Raw genomic sequence first — 23,968 nt, forward strand, 5'->3', positions numbered from 1 at the left:
GCCTAAGAAAAGCTCATATTATCTACCCAAGCTGTTCCTCCAGCAATAGCCTGGGAAATAGGAACCCCTAGAGGTTAAAGATTTAAGAATCATTTGCAAAAACTTTCCTTTTCCCACCGATAATCTGTGCATATGGCCAAGTATGCTATGAAGGAAATTCGTTACTATACATTTTATAATCAATATAATAATATTTCTTGATCATTAAAAAGGGGGGTTTTATGCTCCACATGCATTTGAATGTCCAAAGCATTGTTTTTACATGAAGAGTTCAGTTAAGACATAAATGCTGCATGTTTTGCCTTTATATTAAATGAGTTGCTTCTCTTCAGCCTTATAATGCCTTCTTTGCTGCAGTAAAGTGGATTATGACTGAACTTGTTCTGTAAGTAGATTTCATCAAGAATATAACGAATATTTCTATGAATCACTAAATATTTTTACTTTTGAATATTAATATTTGTACCTTTTCCATTTTACATGCATTGTGCTGCTTTTATTACATGATTTTAAACATAATAATATTTGTCAATCTTTTTTTTTCCAATTTTTTTTTTTTTAAATCTGAGAAAATTTTGACTGTATAACTGCAGTTTCACTTTTATTGTATTCATGGTCTTCACTTATATCTGCATGTCTTTGTTTAGCAGATCACAACACACAACCCAAATTTCTTTCTGTGGTTACTGTTAAGTTTTAGATACAGGACTGGCTGTTTGTGATGCTGCTTGGGTGGGCTGCTGCCAGAAGAGAAACTTGTTACTCACTGTACTATTTGTCACTTCATAAAATTCTGTAAGATGGACCCATTACAATGCCAGATAAGGTGTATTTGAATGTTGCTGAATTTTTCTATCTCCATTAATTCTTCTAAAACTCCCAGTTAATTCATAATGATGCTTATCTTTAAGAGAAGGTGCCTAAGAAACAGCAATATCATATGGAGAAGAGGAAGCCTTAAAATGTGTCATGTTATTAAGCTATATGATTTATTATTCTTCTTATCTGAAAGCAGAGCTGCAGATATGAGTGAATTTTATCTTTACTGACATAGAACTGATTTTTTTCTTGTAGTCATTTGGTTTAATTGTAAATTGTATGGGGTTTTTTCAAGGCTCAGAATAAGAGTTAAGGAGAATTAACTGAATGGCTGCTGCCAGAGGGCAGAGATTGATCTGCAGTGCAGCTTTCCAAGTGAATAAAAGAGAAAGAAATTGTGTTAAAATGACACTGATGCTACATATCACAGCTTTGAAAATGTTAAGAAAAATTCTATGTTTATAAGTATTGCAGATTCATGGGCATATGATGAATTTATGATATACATATATAAGTTATGATAACTTATATATATTGGTTTCATATTCTTTACTCTTACAACAACCTATTGACTGACACTTTTCAGTCCATTCTTCCAAATAAATCATGGTGTATTTTAGTGTTCTCTACAATTTAGTTAGAGTTGATTAGACAGTGGTTAATCTTTTCTGCTCTTAGAAATAAAACAGCTTTATTATTTCAGTTTGAGAATTAATAAAAGAAACTATTTTATGTGTACTCCTGTATGGTAGCCAGGACAGTTACAATCCCATTTTACTAAGATCAAAATACCCACATGATGAAGAAATAATGTTCAACAACAAAAATAGTGTGTGCTGCCATGCTTTGAAAATTTTAATGGACACTTCAAATACAATCAATATTTTCAATTAAAAATGGCTAAAACTATGATTTATTGATGAAGTTAATTTCAGAATAAATTTTAGATATTAAAATAGTAAAAATATGAGAATAGCAGTGGATGTTAATCCCAGAGTTATGCCAGTAACTTGAATTTCTGTTCTGTGTTAGCTTTTATCTAAAATAGGATTAATGTTATCAAGCTACTGCCAGTTTAGTGTTTTGAAAACATTCTGTGGGGTAATGTGAAAACTCTAATAATTTCTCCAGGTTCCTTGTGGAATTTAATCTATGCAGTTGGTGGCACTCTGATCTAACAGCTAAAGGTAAGTGTGATTTTTTTCCTGGCATAATGGCAAAAATCTCTAAGGTAAATTGGACTTTTGAAATTCAGATGCGTGTACACTGTTTTAGATTAAATAATAAACATCTGATGATAGTTTTCCTCCCATGCAAGCATCCTCTTCTTTGTCAATGTTTCCTAAAACACAGGAAAATTAACATCTTCTATGAATAACAACTAAGTGCTTGTGTGCACTCTAGGAACAAAGTATACTACTATAACAGAAAAGTTAAAATAGTAGATAATGATTAAATACATTATTTAAAAGCATTTCTTTTCCTTCCAAAACAATCTTTGTGAATAAAGCAATTACACTGAGCTGTTTTATTTATACATCTTCTTTTTTTTCCTAGAGCTGCCATAAAATATAGTGGAGTTTTTGTGCTGGAAAATGCCATTTCAAAAAAAAAGTGTAAAGAAATATGACTGTCTCTCTTATTTCATACAAAACAAATTTTTAAAGCTTAAGTGAGTGTATTTTATGCTAAAGGCTGGTCTGCATTTTGTTTTACCGTTCCATTCAAAATAGACATATAAATGTAGTAAAATTCAATTTACTCAAAATTATTTTTTTAAATGCAGAAGCTTCATTTGAAATAATGGAAATTTTTAATAGTTCCACTAAGAACGGGAAGTTTCGGTGTAAGCTCTCTTTTTATATTTTAACAGACTTTTACTCAAAAGTAAATGGCCACTTTACAAGAGCAGTGCTCTTGAAGTGACAATTTAATAGGCAAATTGTGCTGTGTGTCATTGACTGGTGTAAAGACTTCAACTGAATTCTTCAGCTTCATATTTGCATATTTCTTAGCAAAGCAGGGGATAAAATTGCTGCTCTAGGCTTCATTTAATATTTGCATTGCCTGGATACTAGGCTGTCTTTATGCCAAAATAATATCCTGTCTGAAGCTAAAATATCAGTCAGGCCCCTAAAAACCAAGAGCAACTGTTCAGTGATTTCCCTCAGCTTGAAGAGAACCATCTCTAACACTGAGGCTGTGCAGGACAGTCAGGTTTGCTGTGCTAGAACCAGAAAATGCAAAACAATTCCTTGAGGAATGGCAGCTGTGCCTGTCCTAGTCCTTGGTGTTTGCAGAGCAGCCAAAGCAGCCAGTGGAGGAAATAAATAATTTTTCTTTCAAGTGTGCTCTACAAATATGCCTTAATATATCCTGACATGAAACATCCAGTCTCACTTGCGTTTTATGCTAGAGAAAATATCTTTCAAACACAACATCCCTCTTCATCTCATGAAAATGAATGTCTGATGTGTATTTTGAGAGTGCACTAATTGCAGAAGAGGCAATAATAGCTTGCAAACTTCCTTGTATTTAAAACAAAATATCAGTGCAGCACCTTGATGGACCAGTATTATTGGGAAATTTCCATTCATGTTTTAGTTGACAATGAAGTTTTCATTTCACAAGTCACAAGTTGCTCCCTTTCTTTGATGAGTTAAGAGTATGAGACATACCCACTCTTCACACTCATTGGAATGTCAATACTTTTAGGTAGTTCTTGCCCAGCTCATGTCTGGTTTGGTAGCAAGGGATGGTTGTTTGGAAGGAGCATATTTTAGGAAGAAAAAGCAGAAGATATTTTACAAAAGAGCAGGAGAGAAAAGCACATGCTTAGCTATGTTCTTCTGTAAATTCTGTATTACCACTAAGGGTTGGAATATTTATTGATATTTATTATTTATTGATATTTATTAATATTTATTGACTGCACTTCATTAAATTAAAATTAATAAACCTGCACATTTATTTATTACTTAACAAAGCTCAGAAAAAATATATATCAGTTCCTCGAGTGGAGAAATTGCTTCCTACTCAAATTGTGACATTAATAGAATATGATATACTATGAAGATGCTGGAGGGTCCACATACACCTGCCCATTTGCCAAACCCTACTATGGAAAATACTTCTGCCCAAGATATTTAATTGCAATCACATTTGTAAATGAGAAAGAGGAAACCTGAAACCTTGGGCAACCCCATCATCTTCTGGACTCCAGTGAGGTGCAGGAAATGTGTCACCAGTGAATCTTTGTCAGCCTCTTTGTGACACAAGCCACATGTTGATACTGGTGAGGCTAGACTCCAAACACAGGTGAGAAACTCCCAACAGATAGGGAGAGCACAAGAGAAAGGGAAGAGGTGTAGCAGAGCTAGTAAGGCAATTTTCTAGAAAACACTGAACGATTAAATATGCCACAACCACAGTGAGAACATGGAAACATCAGAAATAACAACTTTTCTGACCAGCTTTAGTACCTCTTTTGAGATCTATGCATTTGGTGGAATATATATATATATTTATTATATACAAAAGCTGTGACCAGTTCAGAAATGCATGCCCTGGTGTGATTGGAAATGCTCCCCTGGCACTGCTCAGTGGATGCACCACTCACGGAAACAGATCATCACCAGGGGAAGGGCTGTGGAGCCCAAGAGCCTGTTCAGTGTAATCTATTCCTGTCATACCTCATCTTGTTTTCTCACTTAACAATTAGTTTAAGATAGGGTTAACATTTGTGCTGATGTGCAAAGTGTATCTCTGTGTTAAGGAACAATGAAGGGGTGGGGAGGAAAAAGAAAGGGAATGAGGGAGAAACGTTGTATGACAGATACTTGGTGTGAGTCAGAAGAGCTGCTGTCCTGTAGTTTGACCTTGAACCAGCCCCACTGCTTCCTGGTAACTCAGTTTCCCAGTCTTTAAGATGGAAATAATGACACTTTTTTTTCAGATTAAAGGTGCTATGGAGTCTTTTAATTACTATTTTGGGAAGCAGATAACAAGCATTGCTGTTGGGTAAAGTAACTCTTCTGCCTCTCCCACCCACAGTTATTTTAACTCATGAAACCCTCCAAAGATTCCCAAGCTGTAATATATAATAGATATTTTGGCTTCAGTAAAATATACCACAATTTACATATCAAATAAATGTAAACTCACATTAATAAAGTTTAATGATGCACCGCACCACAGAGATAAAAATGACAGTAAATCCATCTTGGATCTACACAGAAAGAATAGAAACTCATGCATAAATGTAAAGTAGGTTGGCAATGGCTAAACCATTAATAACTACCTTAACAGTGATGTCTTGCAAAATTACATTCCACGGATAAACTTTTTTTTTTATTTAATTGAAAAAATAGTGTTATGCACTGCCTAGGAAATCTCACAGGGTGGCAGAAGCTGAGTAACATTTCCGTTCTTTGCGAGCTCTGTAATACAGCATCTCATGTTGTTCACAATTTTGTGTGCTGTTCTTCTCATGTTAACATCAAGATGTTTTTTGCTGTGCCTATAGCGCAGAGGTTGAAACAAACCCTAGAGCCCTGTGATACCGAATATCCAGCCTTTGTTTCCGAGCGCACTATAAAGGAGACCACGGGGAATATTGCTTGCGATGACTGTTTCAAGTAAGCCCTTTCAATTTTTTTTTTATACAACTGTTTGTGACAAAGCAATAAAACTGAATTATTCAAGGCTGTGTTGAAGAACGTACCAGTCTGTTGTGTTTTATCCTATGTGCTGACCTCTGTCAAGGTGCCGTTTCTCCTGTTACAGGGGTCACTTAAAAGTTTGATGCTCTTAAATTAAAGCCGTGCCTATTCTTTTCTACCAAAAAAATGTAGAAGCAGTAGAGGCTTATGTTAATTTCAAAGAGTGAATGTTTTCATATTTTTCCTAAGTACAGGCAGCATTCTAAGGGTATAGGCTGTAAGATTTAGATCCAAAAGGTAAGTGTTGTTCAGTCTCCTGTCCAGGAGTGAAACCCTTCTGGATAAGTTAGGAGTTCCCTTCTGCTACTGTGAGATCTGGGTGTTTTACTGGAATGCCAAAGAGAGTTTCCTTCTTGGAAGTGCTAGTCTGAAAGAGTGGGAGACTATTAAATCTATTCTCCAAACTTTTGGTGCTGGGAAGCTGTGTTAATAATAACAAATCTCACATGACTGTGCTGTAATGTCATTTCTACCAGTGCTGATGGAAACTTGTCCCTTATAGAGCTAAAAGAAGAGGAATACTTCAATCTAGCTTTCCTCTTTCACACTGAAAATGTATTTTCTCTGCATTTGGTGCCCATGTGCTGTGTGTGACATTTTGACTGTAGTTCTGGTACATTTTAACTGTGGAATTGCATAGGTATTGCTTATGAAAATTTCTGTACTTTGATAAGTCTCTTAATTGGATTTCCTTTATGCTGAGAGGTTGTCATCACCAGGGAGATTAGTATTTACAACAATAATTTGTCTATCAATATTGATGCCAGGAAGAATTTATAAGTTAAACAAAAACTGTTACAGCTCTTCCTTTCCAGGATAAATCAATATGCAATTAGCAAATAAAGGTGAAAACTTCACTTTGAAGTCAATAGGTGTGCTTCTGGACTTACTCCTAAATTTTCTCCTTGATATTTTCATTACTTTAAAACAGGAAATAAGAGTAAGTACACTGGAGATAAATTTTAAGTGCTGATATTCACTTTTCATTTGCTACTGACCAACTTTTAAGTAGAAGGAAATTGTTAATGTCTAGTATGAATAATTGGTTTTATATGGCTTTGTGGAATAGAAGTATGAGAGTACTTTGTAAATTGATGCTCTGGAACCCTTTAAGTGCAACAATAGGTCCCACTGCCTGAAAAGTACAAACTCAACAAAACCATGCCGTGATTTTTCCACTTGACATATCAAATACAATGAAGTTACACTGCTGCAAGTGCTTTGTGCCAGCATTGTAGAATTTAAGCAGCCTTATTTTGTGATAATTTAGCAGAAGGTTACTGAGAAGTTGTGAAACAAATGAGCATGCAGTCCTGGAGGTGTTCCAGGCCAGGTTGGATGGGGTTTTCAGCACCCTGGTCTAGTGGAAGGTGTCCCTGCCATGGCTGGAGGGCTGGAACAAGATCATCTTTAAGGTCCCTTCAAACCCTAACCATTGTATGATTCTGTTTAAATATTGCAAACAGACAAAATTCCATGCAAAGAAGATTAATTTAACAGGACTAGGTTTTCTCAGAGGAATGCAGATTTTAGTCTGTGTTCCTAGGTAACTTCAGGTCAAAGGAAATAAGTTTCAAAAATAATACAATTCTGCAATACTTGGAAAGCATGAAGTTGGAAGCTGAGTTTAGTGAAAATTATAGTATTTCAAAAATAATGCACTGAGATCTTTTTCATAGAAAAACATTTTGTGTTCCACAGTGGAAAAAAAAATAAAATAAAACCCTGTAAGTTGCAAACTGATCTCAAGGCACCCATTATTTTTCTCCACAAGCAACGGCAAAACCTAAAGAAATAATCCAGAAGAACTATTAGATTCTCATGGGAAAGTTGTTCATTATACCATTTACCCACTGTCATTAACAATCTACAAATTGCATCTAAGATTGCAGACTGCATTGGATTCCAAATATTTTTGTTATAACCCAGGACACTTTCCCGCAGAACAGCTAAGGAATTTGACCCAAAGTCCTTTGTAGACCTACATCTTCTGACCCAGTTTTCTGCTTCATAGCCTCAGTACCAATAAATATTTTTACAAGCAAGTGTATTGCTTAATATTTGTAATTTAAGAATGATGGGCTCAATCAGAACTTATATTCAATCTTTTATCCAGTAAGTGTGGGGCTGACACTGTGTCAGGTGCTTAATCTGTGCAGTGTCACTTTGAGCCAGTGGGATTCTTTTCTGCATCCTCCTTGGATCATGTTAGGGGTTAATATGTGATATATAATTGCAAGTATTTATTGCAAATAGAAGAAGATAATTGTAAATATTTACCTGATGATGCACCCCATGGAATACTGAAAAACTGCTTGAAAGACACTAGAAAAGTCAGTATATTGTGAACAGGTTTGCAAACAAAAGTTGTGCAGATACTCTGCTTTAAGCAGGTTTGAGTCAAAAGATACCCCAGTCCCTGGCTTTTGTTCCTGCAGTGTCAGGCACTACTATGGAGCCCTTGTCTGAAAAAGGAGACTAAAACCAGTCTCTTAGTAGAAGTAAAAATGATGACTGATGTTAATTGAAACCATATAATGTTACTTAGAGAAGACATTTTGGGGCATAAATACTGTGTTTTTGCTAACAAAGTCACAGTCATAGCCAGCAAGGTCACAGGGTGAGGGGCAGAGGCTCAGTTTTATTCTGTCCTGGGTGTGCTGTTACTGATCTTGTAGAAATACCCTGCCCATGCAAAAAGGGACAGTCACCAAATACATTAATGAAAATTCATAAATATTTCCAGTCACAAATTCAATCATGGGTACTCGGATTTAAATTGAAGTATACTAAAGTCACACAGTAGAAAGGACTACCTGCTAATTACTTTTTTAATAGCTGGCTCACATTTTCAGCCATCTCTGGGAACTCCTTCAATGGAAGGACACCTATGCACTTAAGCAGGCACTAAAAATATACAGACATATAAAATGCACCCCCTATATGTAAGCTTATCTCTTACAAGAAAACTACTTTGAGATAAATTGCAACGTTTAAAAACGATTTTCAAAAATATAGGTTTTATTAAGAAAGCAGGAGCCTAAAAGAAAATAAGAATTAACATAAGAATGTCATTAGGGTCAGGGTTTGGCTGTCCCACCCCATAATTTGTTGTTATTCAATATCCCAATGATTATTAAATTAATCTGTTATTTAAACAGCAATCAAAAACAAGTCAGCCCACATTTTCTAAGCACCATCAACAAGAGAGAAAAACTGGGATTTTTTTGAAAAATCTGAAATGGTTTCATATTTTCCAGTAAGCAATTCCCTTTTACAGCAAAAAAAAACCTAAAAAAAATATAAACCCCATTACTTCTGAAAACTTATATCATTGACTGTTCTATCACAGCCTCAAGATTGAAAGTAATTAATTGCTAAAGAGAAATATTTTTTCTTTATCAGTCTTAACTGGCACTCTTTCTGTGGAGTCAGAACTGCACTAATGACAGATGTACTTGGTGTGGGCTTTAAAGGTGTTCTGCTGCTCAGAGACGAATTTCTGATTAAGCTTGAAGTTTTAGACTGTATAAATGTATTAGTGATGTTTGTAGTTTTATGAATACTGCACCAATATTTCAACTAATTTTAAATATAAGTGTGTTAACCAATGTTTTTTAGCAATGCTCACTGGGTACCTCACCAGGTTTTGCCTTTTGGGGATCTCATCACAACAGATTTTACTTGGACTAAAGGTGTCTAAGAAAAGCATCACTAGAATGCCAAAGCTGTTATAAATTAGGAAAGATGATGGCTGTTAAGATATTTGATCAGAAAATGTTTGCCAGTCTTTTTATTATATCCTCCCATCTCTTTGTAGAACAAACAAAAATGATTTTGTCTAATAGCAAATCTCATTTATTCATGAAAATTCAAATGCTTTCATTAAGCTTCATTTATTAAAATAATATCAGTTTCAGCTATAACTGCTAAGAAGGTGAGTATAGAAATTTAGTTGTCTGACTATTTATACTTTAAGCACATATGTTAAAATTTCAAATTTGCAAGGAGTCAGTTGGGTGCATAGTTGCCAAATTTGTGTGTTTGCTGTGAAAACTGTGGTTATACAGATTAGGCAGCAGTTGCACAGTCAAATGCTTAAAAATTTGCCCTTTTAACCTCTCCTGTTCATGTGTGATGACATATTGGACTTGGATGAAGATCAAAAATCTGGCCTTACTTCCAAAAAAATCCCCCTTCTCTTTTAATTGCAGCACTCATGGGTCTACAAGGTCAATACCAAAACCCCAAAGAAACTGTTTTGTTTCCAGTTGATCCTTTGTTCACAATCTTAAGACACAAAGAGGAAAGTAAATATAAGAAAGCCATATTGTCACCAGGGAAGCAAGGAAGTATTTAGCTACAATCATCCTAACCCTGGGCAAGACTTATGTGTGTTTTAATTATGCCAGATATGAAAGATGAGTGCATTTACTTTACCTTGTTCAGCATGTAAGTTGCCTGTTAAAATGTATAATAACTGCTTCTTTGAATAAACACCGTCCCATGTACCATCTATTTGCCCCCATAGAGTGTTAGTAAGCAGACATTTGCAAAGAAAATCATCAAAAAATCATCAAAGAGAATTGCTTCTCTTGCTTTCTCATAGACTGGGCATTGAATGCTGTTTATTGTCAATAAAAGAGGTAAATGGTAATGGCAACGTAGTTCATGATGACCCTGAACCCTTCATGTGGACTTATAATGGCAAATTTCAGATTTGTCCACTAAATGCACAGATTTGGCAGGAGCAGATAAATAACAACACAAATTAGACACAGACTGCTCAGGGCATGAGTATATTAGTGTCAGGAGTAGTGCAATCTGCAGACATTAAAATGGTAATGGTTTTTAAAACCCACTTAATCTCGAGACATACCACCATTTGCTAAAATATTTCCGCATTTCTTTCGCAGTAGAAGCTTGCCAAACTGCTGTACTTGATCATGTTTAAAATGTGTAAATAAATACACATTTCAATTTCCCATGAAATAAATAATCATTTGCCTTTTCAGATGTAGTTAGTTTACTGCTAAACAAACCAGCTTGCCACATAAACCAGCCAAAGCATCGAGGGCCAATTTCTTCTCTTTGGGAGCTCTATTGATGTGTCTCAGAATGTCCCTGCGTCTGTCCTGGAGCTGTTAGGGCAGGAAATTATAGTCAGTCTTCATAATGACATTTTGGATTGTATTCTTTTTCCTGTGTCCACCTTTTCTGGTGCTGAGGGAAATGCTCTCTCTGTTTCCCCACCCTTTGTCCAGCCCGTATGTTTGCACTGCTCCTTGTCCAGCAGCCGTTCCCGGTACCCGCGTGGCGATGTGCACACCCAGGGTTTTGACCCGTGTTGGGTCTCAGCTGTGCTGCAGCCAAACCTCTCAGGACTGGTCTTTACAGTGCTGAACAGACCCTCATTTCAGAGCTTGCTTGGATGTGCTTGGAGCTAAAGGAATATCTTCAAGGGAAACTCCGTATTTTTCATGCCTCAGCGGTTCATTGTTGAAGTCTCAAGGGTCACAGTCTAAGTATATGGAATTATCTTGCACCTCTCTTTTGAAAAGCAGATCTTCCAGGCTTCCAGATTACTTATGGCTGTTAAAAAGTCTTTAAACTTGAGGCAACAGCGGTATTTCTAGAAACTTATTTTAGCCAAAACCCCAAAACTATAGAAGATCCAAAAATATTTTTTCCTTGTTCTTTCCTAGTAAAAAGTATCAAATTATGCAATTTAAACTGCTAGAATTGTTTATTAAAGGTCTTTATACTTAGCTGAAAATGTTATATTGTGTGTTACCCACACTTCTCCATTTGCAGGCTGAGTAACTTTCTCTTCACTTCAAAGGCACCAATGATTATAATGTTTGTCATGCAGGTGTAATTTAAAGTCACTATATGGGCAATTTAACTCTACCCTTTGATAATGTATATTTTGAATGTCCAGTTCAGGAAACACTGTAAATTACTATTTTCATTTAAGAAAAAAGGTATATAAAATAATAGGGCAAGACATATCTAAGTTACCAGGCAGGTCTGTGCCTGCCAGTCATCAGTTTAACAATCCCTGGGACAGTTTTCAAGGCTGGAGAATTTCTGTTTGCTTGGAGGTTTTTGGGCTTTTTCTGTTTCAGAACTTTTTTAGTATCCTTGTTGTTCTGGAACATTTTAGTTGTCTATACACAGACTGCCACCCTATGTCTCCCTCTGTAAGCACCGTAAAATCTTGGAATTTTAGTGAAAATTAAGTTTAGCTGTAGGTTTTTTTCTCACAAGTAGGATGGGATGTGCACTCCTCTTGACTCCCCACTTCCAAGAAAACCACTGCAGGGAAACGTGATGATCTGCACCCATTCACTCTTCATAGTTAAAATCAGTACTCCATTAAAATATAAATCATAATCCACTTAAAAGTTAGTTTAATTTTACATTTTGAACAAGTATTAATAAATATTAATGAAATTAATAAATATTAATGAAATGATAGATTCATAGATTGCTGATGCAATAAAAGCATGCTTTGTAATGACAAGATTTAAAATGTTGTATGTATGCCATAATATATAGAGCTGAGTAATAATATACATTAGTTTTATTTACAATGGCTTGAGATAGGAAAAAAAATTGAAATTGAGAAATGTGATGAATTTTTAAAGCCAGGCACATTTATGAAGAATTGCTAATATTAGAACATTAATTTTAGTTTGTAATATATTCATAATATAGGCAGATGAAAAACAATACAAACATGGCTTAGACATCTTTACATGGAGCACTTTCTTTTTTAAAGGGTTTGGGATAGCTTACTGAATATTTTAAAGCCTTTAACTTAGGAAAACAACATGAATCTTAAGATTTGAGAGCCATGCAAAGAACTTTTGTATATTATATTAAACAAAAGAGAGTTTTATCTGGCTATGGAAAAGATGGCACATAATGCACTTAAATATTTCAGATGTAGCCTTCTCAATCATTGCTAAAATTTATTTTAACAGAAATAAATTAACATTTAAAATATTAAATTTTGTTAATAAATTAACAAAAAACACACTGTGGACTCATCCAATGAGCAGTTTCGCTCCAGGATTTATTACTCTTTTTATGTGACTCTCCTGGTCATTTCTGTATAAAAATACTTCAGTTTCTGTTGTGCAGCTCCTTGCTAGAGTCATATTGTACACGAGACTTGACCTAAAGTTGTGGAAAAGAGTAATTCCAATTCTTGCCATTCAAAAGTTACTTTTACAATGTCATATGATATCTGTGAGCCTTCCTAAACCAGAATATATCAACAGGCTTTTTCATCTTAAAGTTATATATAGAATCTAGCTTAGAAATCATATAGCATTTTAAAAATCATAATCTGAGATGTCTCTCAATACAAACCACAACTGCTTGTGTAGAGCTAAAGAACTCTGCTAAAAACACATATTTGCTAACATGCTGTATTGGAAGTGTATTTTTCAGCCTGGATATCTTCTCTGACCTGTCTGTTGTGGTCTTGTTACCCAGGTGTCACTGTCAAGGGAAAAGGCTTTAGGAGACCTCTGATGTGATTTGCTTTGTGCCAATTACTGTGTCTCCTCTGTTGGTCACTGTGAGCACAGACCCAGGCACCACCCTGCTTGTGGAGACACACCTGTGTCACACTCAGCTTGGGGTTGTGCAGGGGTGTGAATGCTGACAAACATTTAAAGCTTGTGGGGTTTCTGGTCTTGATTTCTTTGAAAAAAAATTGCCAGTACCATCCATTACCCTACACCTCATATGGAGGGGTGGCTGCACCAGAAGGGTTATGAGCAGTCCAGCGCCTCATTACACTAAGGATCTTTTGTCATCCTAAAGGCTGTACACTATTAAGTTTTTGGGTGTTTGCAGCATTCCTAACGTGCAGTTGGTCAAGTGCTCTTGTCTGAGCATCAGTTATTTGAGAAAGAATCCCCTCCTGGTGGGGAGTGAGCAAGGATGGGCATTTCTGGGGGATCCTATGTGAAGCTGGGGGGTTTCCAGCCATGGCACAGCTCTGTGGGGCCCTGAGCATTCAGCAGGCACAGGAATGGTGAGGATGACACTGCTCACCTAAATCCTCAGCTCTGAACTTTGCTCTGTGTTTGCACTGATACCAAACTGTACTACACACAGGCAGGCTGTATGTGGTGGCAATATTTTGCTCACATGAGGTCAGGATACAATTACAAGCCTGAGGCTGGGAGTTTGTCTGCCCCTCTTCATGTGAGAGAACCATTAGCTGTGAGAGAACCATTTATATACTGCTCCAGCTCTCAGAAATGTTGTTATTGGCATATATGTTATTTTTACAAATTGCATTAGATATTTCATTCTCTGTCATCAATTATTTTAGGAAAAAACCCACAAAAAACAAAAAAAAACCAAGTAGCACAACTTGACTGTGATATAAACATTTCATTCATTCTTTGCAAAAATGTGATAAGCAAGAGAGATGTGGGTTGGAAATGTGGCCAGCAGCCTGGAAAGCACATGATAGGAGTTGGGAAACAGCAAAGTGGATATCTGCACTTCAGTTGAATGCTTAAAGTTTGTTCCAGACCATTAGGGTTGAACGTTTGCAACCAACAGTTATGTGAGTAACACATATTTGAGTCCTCAATATTTTCCATTTACTCTGCCCTCTTGCTGGTATTTTTTTTTTTTTTTGTGTCCCCAAAAAATAGAAAAGATCACATTTGACAGATGTGAAATGTAATCCCAAAGTTACAACTCATCTTAATCCAAAATACTCCAAGTTCTTTAATGGAGGTTTACAAGCAAAAAAAAAAAAATAGCACTGAAATGCCCAGGGGAAAAAGGCTGAGTTTACAGTGATGCTCAAGAGCCAGAGTGGCCACTGAGGGCTATCTGAGTCCCATGGAAATTTAGACACTTCCTCACATCTTTGTGCATTTGTTTAAGTTGCCAATTTGAAAATATTGCCCTATGTTTATTTCAGTTCAAACCACTCACAGTGAAATTCTTCCAAGCTTTGTAGGATTTGTCTGCCTAAGCAACACAAGTAGTATTTAAAGGATCTTTCCTGTTGTCACATAAAAATGATTAATATGATCATGTATGTGCAGGAGTGACATTTGCCAACACAATACTCTGATATTCTACTCATAATTTGATTTTAAGTTCCACAGTAATCACTGTGACATTAAATGATAGTAAAAGTGTTCCAATGGTCATTAAGGAAATGGAAAATACATACACAGATTTTTTTTCCCTGAAATCAGGCTGCTAAACCTCCTGAGCATGGAATTAAAAGTGAATCCAAACAGTGATTTAAATATTTATATGAGTAAAATCCTGCCTAAGCCGTGTGTTTGTCGTGACCACATATTCTACTGCAGTGTCTGTTATAAGCACAGATATAACAGCAGGGTATTTTTTTATAATTAAAAGAGAACACTGGTTGTAAAATACAGCATATAGATCAGCAATTATTACTTATGAACAAGGTTTTTTTTTAAGCAAAGTGCAATAATGAAGCATTTCTGTGAGAAAACAAGAATTCATTTTTGACAGGAAACACACAGCATTGTTTTTAAACAAAATTGAACAAAAATGAATTGCTTTTAGTGTTGTTGCTGTGTTCAAATCCTCCCCAAATTACAAAGAAATATCTTCCATTCTTCAGTATAATGGGAAGATACTCTCTCTAAATGTTCTGGTCCCACAAGCATAGTTTTATCCTGCGTCTTCCGAATTCCATGCTGCTTGACATTTGTTCTGTTCCCTCTGACACTTTTCAACCTTTGCAGCTGTTTGAAGAAAATAAGGAGCCGTGGATCTGAAAACCAGAGATTTCTGAGTGCTCTCAGGAGGTTCCCTGCCGTTCTTTGTTGCTGAAACAAATCTTGTAGCAGTGTCAGCAGCCACCAGCTAATGGCAGCAGGGCTGCAGGCCAGGAAGAGGAAAGCAGTTCAGTTCAAATGACCAAGAAATGGTGGTGGTGTTTGGGATCCTCAGTCTGAACAACCCATTAGCACTGTGCCCTCTCCTACAGCTGGCTCACCCTCAATCCCATACCAAACATGCTGTGTTGAACCAATTTCCTTCAGATTCACTGGGCTGGGTGGAAGTGGCTGCTTATTAGCAGGGAAACCTCACGTCTATGTTCAGTTTATATCCTGTCCAAAATTTAACAGCAGTGGACAAGGAAATGGATTACCTCTCCTGCATGGAAATACAGAGGCTAAGCTGCTCAACTGTAATATTGATTTCCTTTAACAGCAGATGCTGTAGTCAAATAGGGGAGAGTAAACAACTTAAAGGTTAGATTTGCTTAGCTGGACAAGGCACATCTCTGGCATGTCTGAAATAAAATTACCTTAGCTTTGCCTGTTATTGATCCAGCTATGCTAGGAAAGGAAAGGTGAAGCCAACAGCATTTCAGAGACAAGAGGTTAAGCCTTCCACAAACAGATTTTGCACTGTATGATTGAGGTATTTGTAGTGAAACAATGACCTGCATTAAGAAGGGAGGACAGTGGCTTACAGAAGTGCATGATCTTCAAGCTGGACTTGGTCTGTCAGGAGATACAGCAGCCAGGAAGGAAAAAGGGCACAGCTCTGCCTTGGTCCTGCTGTGCCTGTTTTCATCAACATGGGAAATGCTCCAAAATCTCTAAGGAGACAGAATGCAGAGGCCTCATGGCAAAGGCACCTCCTGCAGCAGAGGATAACCTGCTTCCCTGTATCCTGTCCCACAGGGCACTGCTTGTCCTGGCATCCCTGTCCTTTCCTCCATCCCAGAGGTTCAGAGACAGAAAGAGAAAGAAGCACAGAGTGGAGAGAAGGCAGTGCTGCAAGGGTATTGTCAGCTCAGTCCCTGCTCCTCTACTGTATATATTCTTTCTCCTTACAGAAGAAACTGATTCTTATAATATGAAAAAGAAGTGACATTTGGGAATAAGATTGGAGGTTTTGATTTGTTTGTTTGAGTTTTTTAAAACACAGTCTGGGGGGGAAATTATAACAATAGAATATATATTATAACTCTTTAAAGACTTTTACGTATACAAATAAAAGGGAGAGATTCCGATTTAAATTTAAACCAAAAAGAACCAACAAACAAACCAAAAAAATACCCTAACAAATCAGATTTGAATTTAATGTTCTGGCTCTCTAAGAACAAGTGTTGTAGCTCACACTTAGCTTTAGGTACCACGTTTCACCTTGCTCAGGATGCTTTTCTCTGCAGGATCACTGTCCACCCCTTAGAGAGAAGGACCCTCCTGCAGAGGATGGCTCAGATCCCCAAATCTCCTGTCTGAATTACCCTTGAATAGTCTGTGTCTCTGCATGTCCAGAGCTGGAGGTGATCTCCTTTCTAATGCAGGAACCTGAGTTATATATGCTTTAAGGCAGCAGGTGTGATTGCAGCCCAGCATTTGCACTACAGTGCTGTTGTGATGCTTTCCAAGTTAAAGGGTGTCTAAGAGAGTTAGAAAGAACTGAAGGAACTGTGGGAAGAATCATTTAGTCACCAGACACACATTAAAAATGTGCTTTCTTACCATGCCTTCAGAAGAATGACTACCAAATATAATTATGAACACAGCAGTACTTGAAGTCAAAGTCTCTTTCTTTTTAATTGCACAATGAAAAATTAATTTTTAAGGAGCCAATTAATAAGTATTGCTTTTTGACCAAATATTTTCTACTTCCAATTAAAATATTAAGCTGGGTTATTTTCCCAAATCAATTTGCATTTTATTTGTGCACATGTTTTTATATGGACCAAAACCAAAAGCTGTTAAAAAAAAACAGATAGTGTGTGCAGTGTGACAAAATTGTCATGTAACACTGACTCAAAATACAGAGTTCCTTGCAGACTTAGTCTCTGTCATTATTTTCTATTCATTAACAAAACAGTTTGGCATAACTAGATTTTCTTCCTCCCTCTCTGTCTACCCCTTTCAAGTATTAAACTTCTTCCTTCCTCACCTTCCCCACAAAGTCAAGAAACTGTTTGTTTTCAGGTCTGTTTTAAGCTTCCAAACCTGCACATCAAATAAACCAAGCTAGTTCCTCAGTGGATGAAAGATGGAGAAGAAATTATTAATAAGCTTCTTATTGACTCAATGTAGCTTCAACAGGAACCCAGTTTATTCTGGTTTATATTTGCAGATATGTGGAAGCCTATTCCTCTGCTGCCCCTGTCGAATGATGGTGATGATACTGCAGTAAAGGAAAAGAATTTAGATCAAAAGATTTACACTACTTAAAACAAAAAGAGCTTTATCCTTTAAATGTGAAATATTTTCCATAATAATAGAGCACTTAAACATAGACTTTCTTTTGATTGTTAAAGCAGCAATGAAGTTCAGCCAAACCCCTTACTCAGTCCTTGAGAGTTGGTTTCCATTTTACCAAGGAAATGCCAGCTTAAGCCAGCAGGTGTTCAGAACTGGTTATTGTAAGAGAAACTTTAGAGACTCACAGTGGATCTCACAAAAAGATAATACCATTTTCCCTACTTTGTCAGAGACTTCATTTCTCACTGCAGCCATGGAAGCTGTTTGCTGGAGGTTTTTTTCCCTTGCAACAGAACCTTGGCGTACACAGTGAAGTATTTTGGTGGAATGTCTCAGTCTCTGAAAGGCTTTGGTCTGACTGTGTTCACTCACCTTTTGTTTTCTCTGAATGTTTGGTTCCTGAGACTTACTGGCATGAATGTTCAAAATGATTTTCAAAGATGCCTATGCATGTCACCATGGGAACTGAAGGCTGATCTCAAACAGCAGAGCTGCTGCTGGGCTGATTGTGTGCTTTATCCAGTTTGGGCATGGAAGCAGTGCCATGTGAATTATCTGAATAGTCACACAGCAACTGTGGTGCTTCTGACTGGCACAAACTCCTTTGCCACTGATCTGGTGAGGGTAACAATATCTCATGACTATGAAATGATCTTAAATTACAGGGGCTGAAAGAAGTATATTTTGTTTGTGCAAACTATTAATAGAAAAGAAAGCTACACTGGATATTTTTTGCCCTTATTTATTTACTCGGCTCAATCTCGGTCTTGAAACCTCTGTCTTCACTTGTTGGTATGTTGGCTTTAGAACTTCATTTCCAGATTATATTTGAGAATTGTGTAAGGGGGAACACCCATATAATGCTTGATAGAAGAAAACATTTTCTTTTAAAAGTATTTTTAGTGGGAGGATGAGAATCCAATTGTTTCACTTTTCAAGATATCAGTTAAGTTGTTATTGTGCATTAAGGAAAAAAAAATGCTGCAGTGAGCTAAAAGTTTCACTGTTTTATGGTTCTTTATACTAGTCCCATGCTCTGTGGCAGCTACCATAAGATCAGACTATTCACAAACTTCTGTACTAGTTAAATAGACTGTAGGTCTGCAAGAATATTCAGTGTTTGGTAAACAGTCAGTGTGATTAGCTGGTACCTATGATATAATTCCTAAGATAGAAAAGAGGGTTTTTTACTTAACTAATGTATTGCTCTTTGAATTGCCTTTAATTCATAATTTCCATCAATTAGTGCAGGTACTGCATTCCCTGAATTGATGAAGTCAAAAATTATGAAGGCTTGCAGTAATAAAGCAATACAGAAAATTTTGCTAGACCTTGTAGTTTGGCTGTAATTTAATTCAGCATCATAATTCTGTAGTTGAAACATACTTCTGGATTAAGAGCTTTCATCCCAGCTAGGTGAAGTGATAGGAATTTTTCTTGCCCCCTCTCTAGTTTGAGGAAGGAATAACCTTATTATACTGCACAGCCCTCACTCAAAGTGGCTGAAAGAAGAAGCAGAATGGGAAATTGCCCAGCTTTCATGACCTGGCACCTTTAAACCTGGCCCTAGGGTACATGATTTCCACATGGGGCTCACAAAAAGGGGTACCACAAAAGGGCTTGAAGTTGGGCACACCACAGGTAAAACAAAAGAGTAATTACTCCCTTCTCAGCAAAAAAAAATCAATCATTTAGCATCCAATTAATTGTTAAAGCACTTTATGCCCATCAGGTTATTTTCTAAGCTAGTTTTAGAGATACAATGAATGTAAATGAATGTAAGTTTCAGACAGCACAAAATGCAAATTGTGCCAATTTCTGGCAATAAAAGTAATGGTTTTTTCTATCCCTTACTGTTTGATTTATTCATGGCTGTTTTGAGAAATTCATGCAGTACAATTTTGGTGCTATTGCCTGCTAAAGATTTTCCCTCCTTTCCTTTTATTGGCCCCACTTCTCCCACACACAAATCCACAAAGCCACAGATGCTCCATTACAATGATGTCAGTCTTGCTACATGCTCCAGCTGTTTGGTAGGTACATTTATAAAGTTCAGCCTTTTACATTATGCCATAAATGTATATTTCATGTATAAACATAAAGTTAACATATTGCAGATCACTCTAAGTGTAATTTTAATGGAGGTTCAGTAAGTTTAAAAAATACTGAAAAGCATTTAATCTTTCCGTTGGCAACAATTTTATAGTAAGTTTTCCAAATTTTTTTTCTTAGTCTAGGTTTAAATATTCCCTGCCCTCTCTGCTATTTCATCTTCTGTGATCTTTGGAAAAGCAGGGAGTTATTATAGTAAGACAATATGTATTTTAAAGAAAGATGTCTGAGGAAAAATATGTTTCTCTCCACATCTTCTTGGTGCTCAAACCCTCACTTAGCATTCTGTACATTTACCAGCAAACCACGCTGCAAAACACCTCATTCTTGGAATTGCCAGATTTCAGTGATATTTGATATGGCCAATACGCTGCTGATAGGATGTATAAATTCTAACAGATTGTTTTAAAATTTCATGAAGAATTTGGTATGAGCCTTAAGCCATTCTTTGTACTGTGTCCTGGGTTTCAAGGGAAAGGTTAAACAGTGTCTATTTGGCTCTGCCTTTTGCCCCTCTTCTCTTTGGTATGTGCTCAAGGGCTCAGCTCACTGAAACTGTGCATCATTGACTGGTGCCCAGAGGAGCCTTCCCTGGTCTCCCCTGGGTGATTTCCTTCTTAGAAAAAATGTCTTAATTTATTTGCTCTCCCTTTGAGTTGCCTACTTTGTCTTCATTTGAATGTGGTGCTGAGTTATCACCATATTTATACCAGAGAGTCATTATTCTAAAATAAATTGCTTTGGAAGATTTTTGAGGGCTAATCTCTGTTTTGTTGGCTCAGTAATAAAATGGCTCTCAAGAGGACAGATGAAAGCTGAGAGCAGGAGTTGCTGTTGCTTCAGGAGAGACCCAGAGTGCACAAAGGCCGTAATAAAACTGTAGAGACCCAGTTTGGGACTGTGAGCTACCAGTGTGTGACTGCAGAAGAACCTTCATTGCAGTCTGCTCCATTCCAGACTGCAAATACATAAAAGTCTGATAAACTCCTAACAACAGCCACTGGTTCAGAAATGCTGATAATGTCACCATTATGTTTTCTTTTTAATTTTCAGGTCTTTTGTTATCCAGCAGATCCCAAGTAGCAACCTCTTCATGGTGGTGGTAGATAATGAATGCTTCTGTGATTCTATCCCACCAATTACCATGGCACCTATAGAAATAAGGTATATCCTTTTATTTACAAACTGGTCAGAAAGAGATTCGAGATGCAAATATTGAAAAACATCTTTTCATGTAAAACTTGCATTGCATGACATCATCACCCATTATATGTGCTGTTTGGAATTAAGCCATCTTGGGGATATGTCCTCACTATTTTTTCAATGAGAATTCACTTTTGTTTTTCTTTTTTGAACAGCCATTATATGGATCTTATGCTGCATAAGGTCATGGTCCTCTTTAGACAGCTGAACATCTTTCAGATTAACCACTAAGTATGTAATTTTCTTATAAGGATGAACCTCATTATATTGGAACATATAGATCTCCTTCTAATACAGATATCTCTTTATTCATGGTCTGACTGGACCATTGAAAATGTTTCAGAATCCTGCTTTCCAAAATTACAAAAATCTAGCAAAAAAATATATCACTTGGTTTTTGGTTGCCCCACTTCCTATTTTTTGCTGTTCTGTAGTTCAGGTAGTTCAGGATTAGTTTTTCCCATAAATTGGGATTTGTCAAAAGCAGCCTGCAGTGTGTTTTTATTGCAGAATTATGGAAAGACATGTCAGCAATGAATGTGCACATGAGCTGTTGAAAACACAGATCACAGAGAGGAAATCACTAGAATCACTTTCATTTTCTTGTGCTGACCACACATATCACCTTGGGGTTTTAATGGAGAGGAAGAAAGGAGCTGAAAGGTTTTCATTGTATCAATTTCAAAACACTCCCATGAGAATGCAATGCTCAGAGCATCTCTCCTTAACTGCCTTGTACATAATGAATCCCTCAAATGTGAACGATTAAAATCTCAGAAGATAAGAAGACGCCCAGAATCTTGTCATGGATTTCACCCTGAAGTGAGTTTCTACTTTTCCTTTCTTTTTGACTCTGGTAAATTTTTTATTTCTTTAAAAATTATTAATAGGAAAACTATCTTCCAAGACAAAATGTTGGGAAATATTCAGAAGACTCAGTAGTCGGGGAAGTGAGGGATATTGTAAGTGCTACAAGTCATTTTGTGCTCACACAGACAATGTCTTGAGCTGCTGCTTTTGCAGACTGGTTTGTACATGTCAGAGAACGTGGTAGGATGTGAGCACTGGCAGCCAGGAATATCTGAGAACCTTGTCTCAAGCAGTGACCACAGAATTCCTTGTTAGAGATGGCTGGGAACTTGGTGCTCTTAAGGTTTGCCTCAGTAATTAACTTCAGCATCACCCCTGTCATGCTGTAGGCATTATGCTCACACGTGATGTGGTTTGGGAGGGACAGTGACCCCTCCAGTACACGTATTTACTGCTCTGTGTTCTGCATAACACTGTCACACTGTGCCAGGGAGAGCTATAGAGACCAGGAGGTGGTTACAGTGGCTTGTACAGAACAGGTTCATAGACATCCTTTTTATTCTGGAGTAACTTTCTTTTCTGCCTCTGATGGTGCAATGCAATGTAGGAAAAGACCTGAAATATAAAGTGGAGGGGAGGGTGTAGTGCTTGTTGTTTCATTCTACAACCTAAACTTGTTCAACTCAAAACATGTACTTGTATTACCTCCCAAGTATATTAATTTATGGGCTTTGTTGTTTGCAGCAGTGCTCTTATGCTTATGTTTGATAAAAAATCATGTGTCATAATTGATTATAGTGGCTTGTATTTATTTTCCTTTGTTGTTGTTTTATTTTCTTTAGGAAAATGCAAGAGAATGTGGTGGTGTCTCAGGCCTTAGTGCTAAACCTTCTCTTGTTCTTCTTCCTCTGCTATTGAAGATTTTCTCCAGGTGACATTGACTGATGTGTTCAACTGGCATGCTAAAACATGGATAAACTGTGAACTGAGAAATGGTGCAACATAGAGGACGTGAAATATAGTCAGAACATCAGCATTTCATGATTTTAAACTGTTGGTGATATAAATTCTTAAAGATATGTTGAAGAAAGATTTATCTTTTTACTTTGCAAGTCATGCAGATGTGAATTTGGCATATGGCAGTCATGATTCATCAAAAAAGGACTTGGTAGATAGAGGTGATCATTGCTTTGTCCCATTGAAAACAATTTAAACTGTGTACTTTTTTCAATAAAGTATATTAAAATCACAGTTTCAGAGTGTATTTTAAGTATGCTAATATATTTGTTCAAATAATGAATGATGGGAAGAAAATAAAATAAATGGATGATATTTTATTATGCTTCTAGCCTCTTTCTGAAAAAACTCAGAGAAAAAAATGGGGACTTGGATTTTACAAGGAGGCAGAATAGCTTTCAGTCACAAGTTAAGGAAACACCTGTGTGTATGAAACTGGACAGGTATGTTGCTGAATTATAGAGCAGGTTTGGTTTCTGGAAATAGCTATAAAATATCTTACCTGCATTTGTAAAATGAGTCAAAGCCTTACTAAAGCCTTGGTTCTGACTTAGGCAAGCTTTGGGTCAAATCGGTTGATTTGGCTGCAGATGGCAAAAAAATCAAATTCTTTTCAAGTAAAAGAATAGAAAGCTGTGTAGAATAGGCCATATCAAAGGGTGACAGTGCTCTGCCCTCCAGATCTCATGTCAGACAGAAGTTCATTATGAGGAAAGTGATAAGCAGAGAAAGTCTGAATTGCAACACATCGATGTCAGCAGAACCCATTATTGGTTTTCCTTGAGTGTCTCTGTTGGTAGGCAAAGATCTAGACCAGAATGGTTTTATTCCAGGCCTTACATTCTTCTTTGTAAGGGAAATGAGGTAATAAAGATGAGCATTTTCCTTTTGCAATTGGCAGCAAAGTCCCTGCTGTGGATTGTTTGCTGAAGATCTTTGATCTATGATAGTCTCAGTTTGTCTTTGGAGTTTTATACAAAGTGGAATGCTATCAAAGGGTAACCTGTCCTCCTG

The 23,968-nt window shown here is 36.7% G+C and overlaps 1 protein-coding gene across 5 annotated transcripts in view; it reads left to right on the plus strand.

The window, feature by feature from the left end:
• Positions 1-23,188, plus strand: part of CACNA2D3 (calcium voltage-gated channel auxiliary subunit alpha2delta 3) — a 385,680-nt gene extending 362,492 nt beyond the window's left edge. For 4 of the 5 annotated variants that reach the window (XM_015641179.3, XM_015641181.3, XM_015641180.3 and 1 more), the window contains 6 exons: positions 333-385; positions 1,951-2,006; positions 5,345-5,456; positions 20,978-21,090; positions 21,867-21,949; positions 22,780-23,188. In XM_015641179.3, the coding sequence (XP_015496665.1) occupies positions 333-385; positions 1,951-2,006; positions 5,345-5,456; positions 20,978-21,090; positions 21,867-21,949; positions 22,780-22,872 (510 nt within the window). In that variant the 3' untranslated portion in view covers positions 22,873-23,188. Of the gene's footprint in view, positions 1-332; positions 386-1,950; positions 2,007-5,344; positions 5,457-20,977; positions 21,091-21,866; positions 21,950-22,779 lie in introns of those variants that run through there. The other variant, XR_001523933.2, reaches the window with a different exon arrangement.
• Positions 23,189-23,968: the final 780 nt, after the last annotated feature.

Source organism: Parus major, chromosome 12, assembly GCF_001522545.3.
Source record: "Parus major isolate Abel chromosome 12, Parus_major1.1, whole genome shotgun sequence".
NCBI classification, from domain to species: Eukaryota; Metazoa; Chordata; class Aves; order Passeriformes; family Paridae; genus Parus; species Parus major.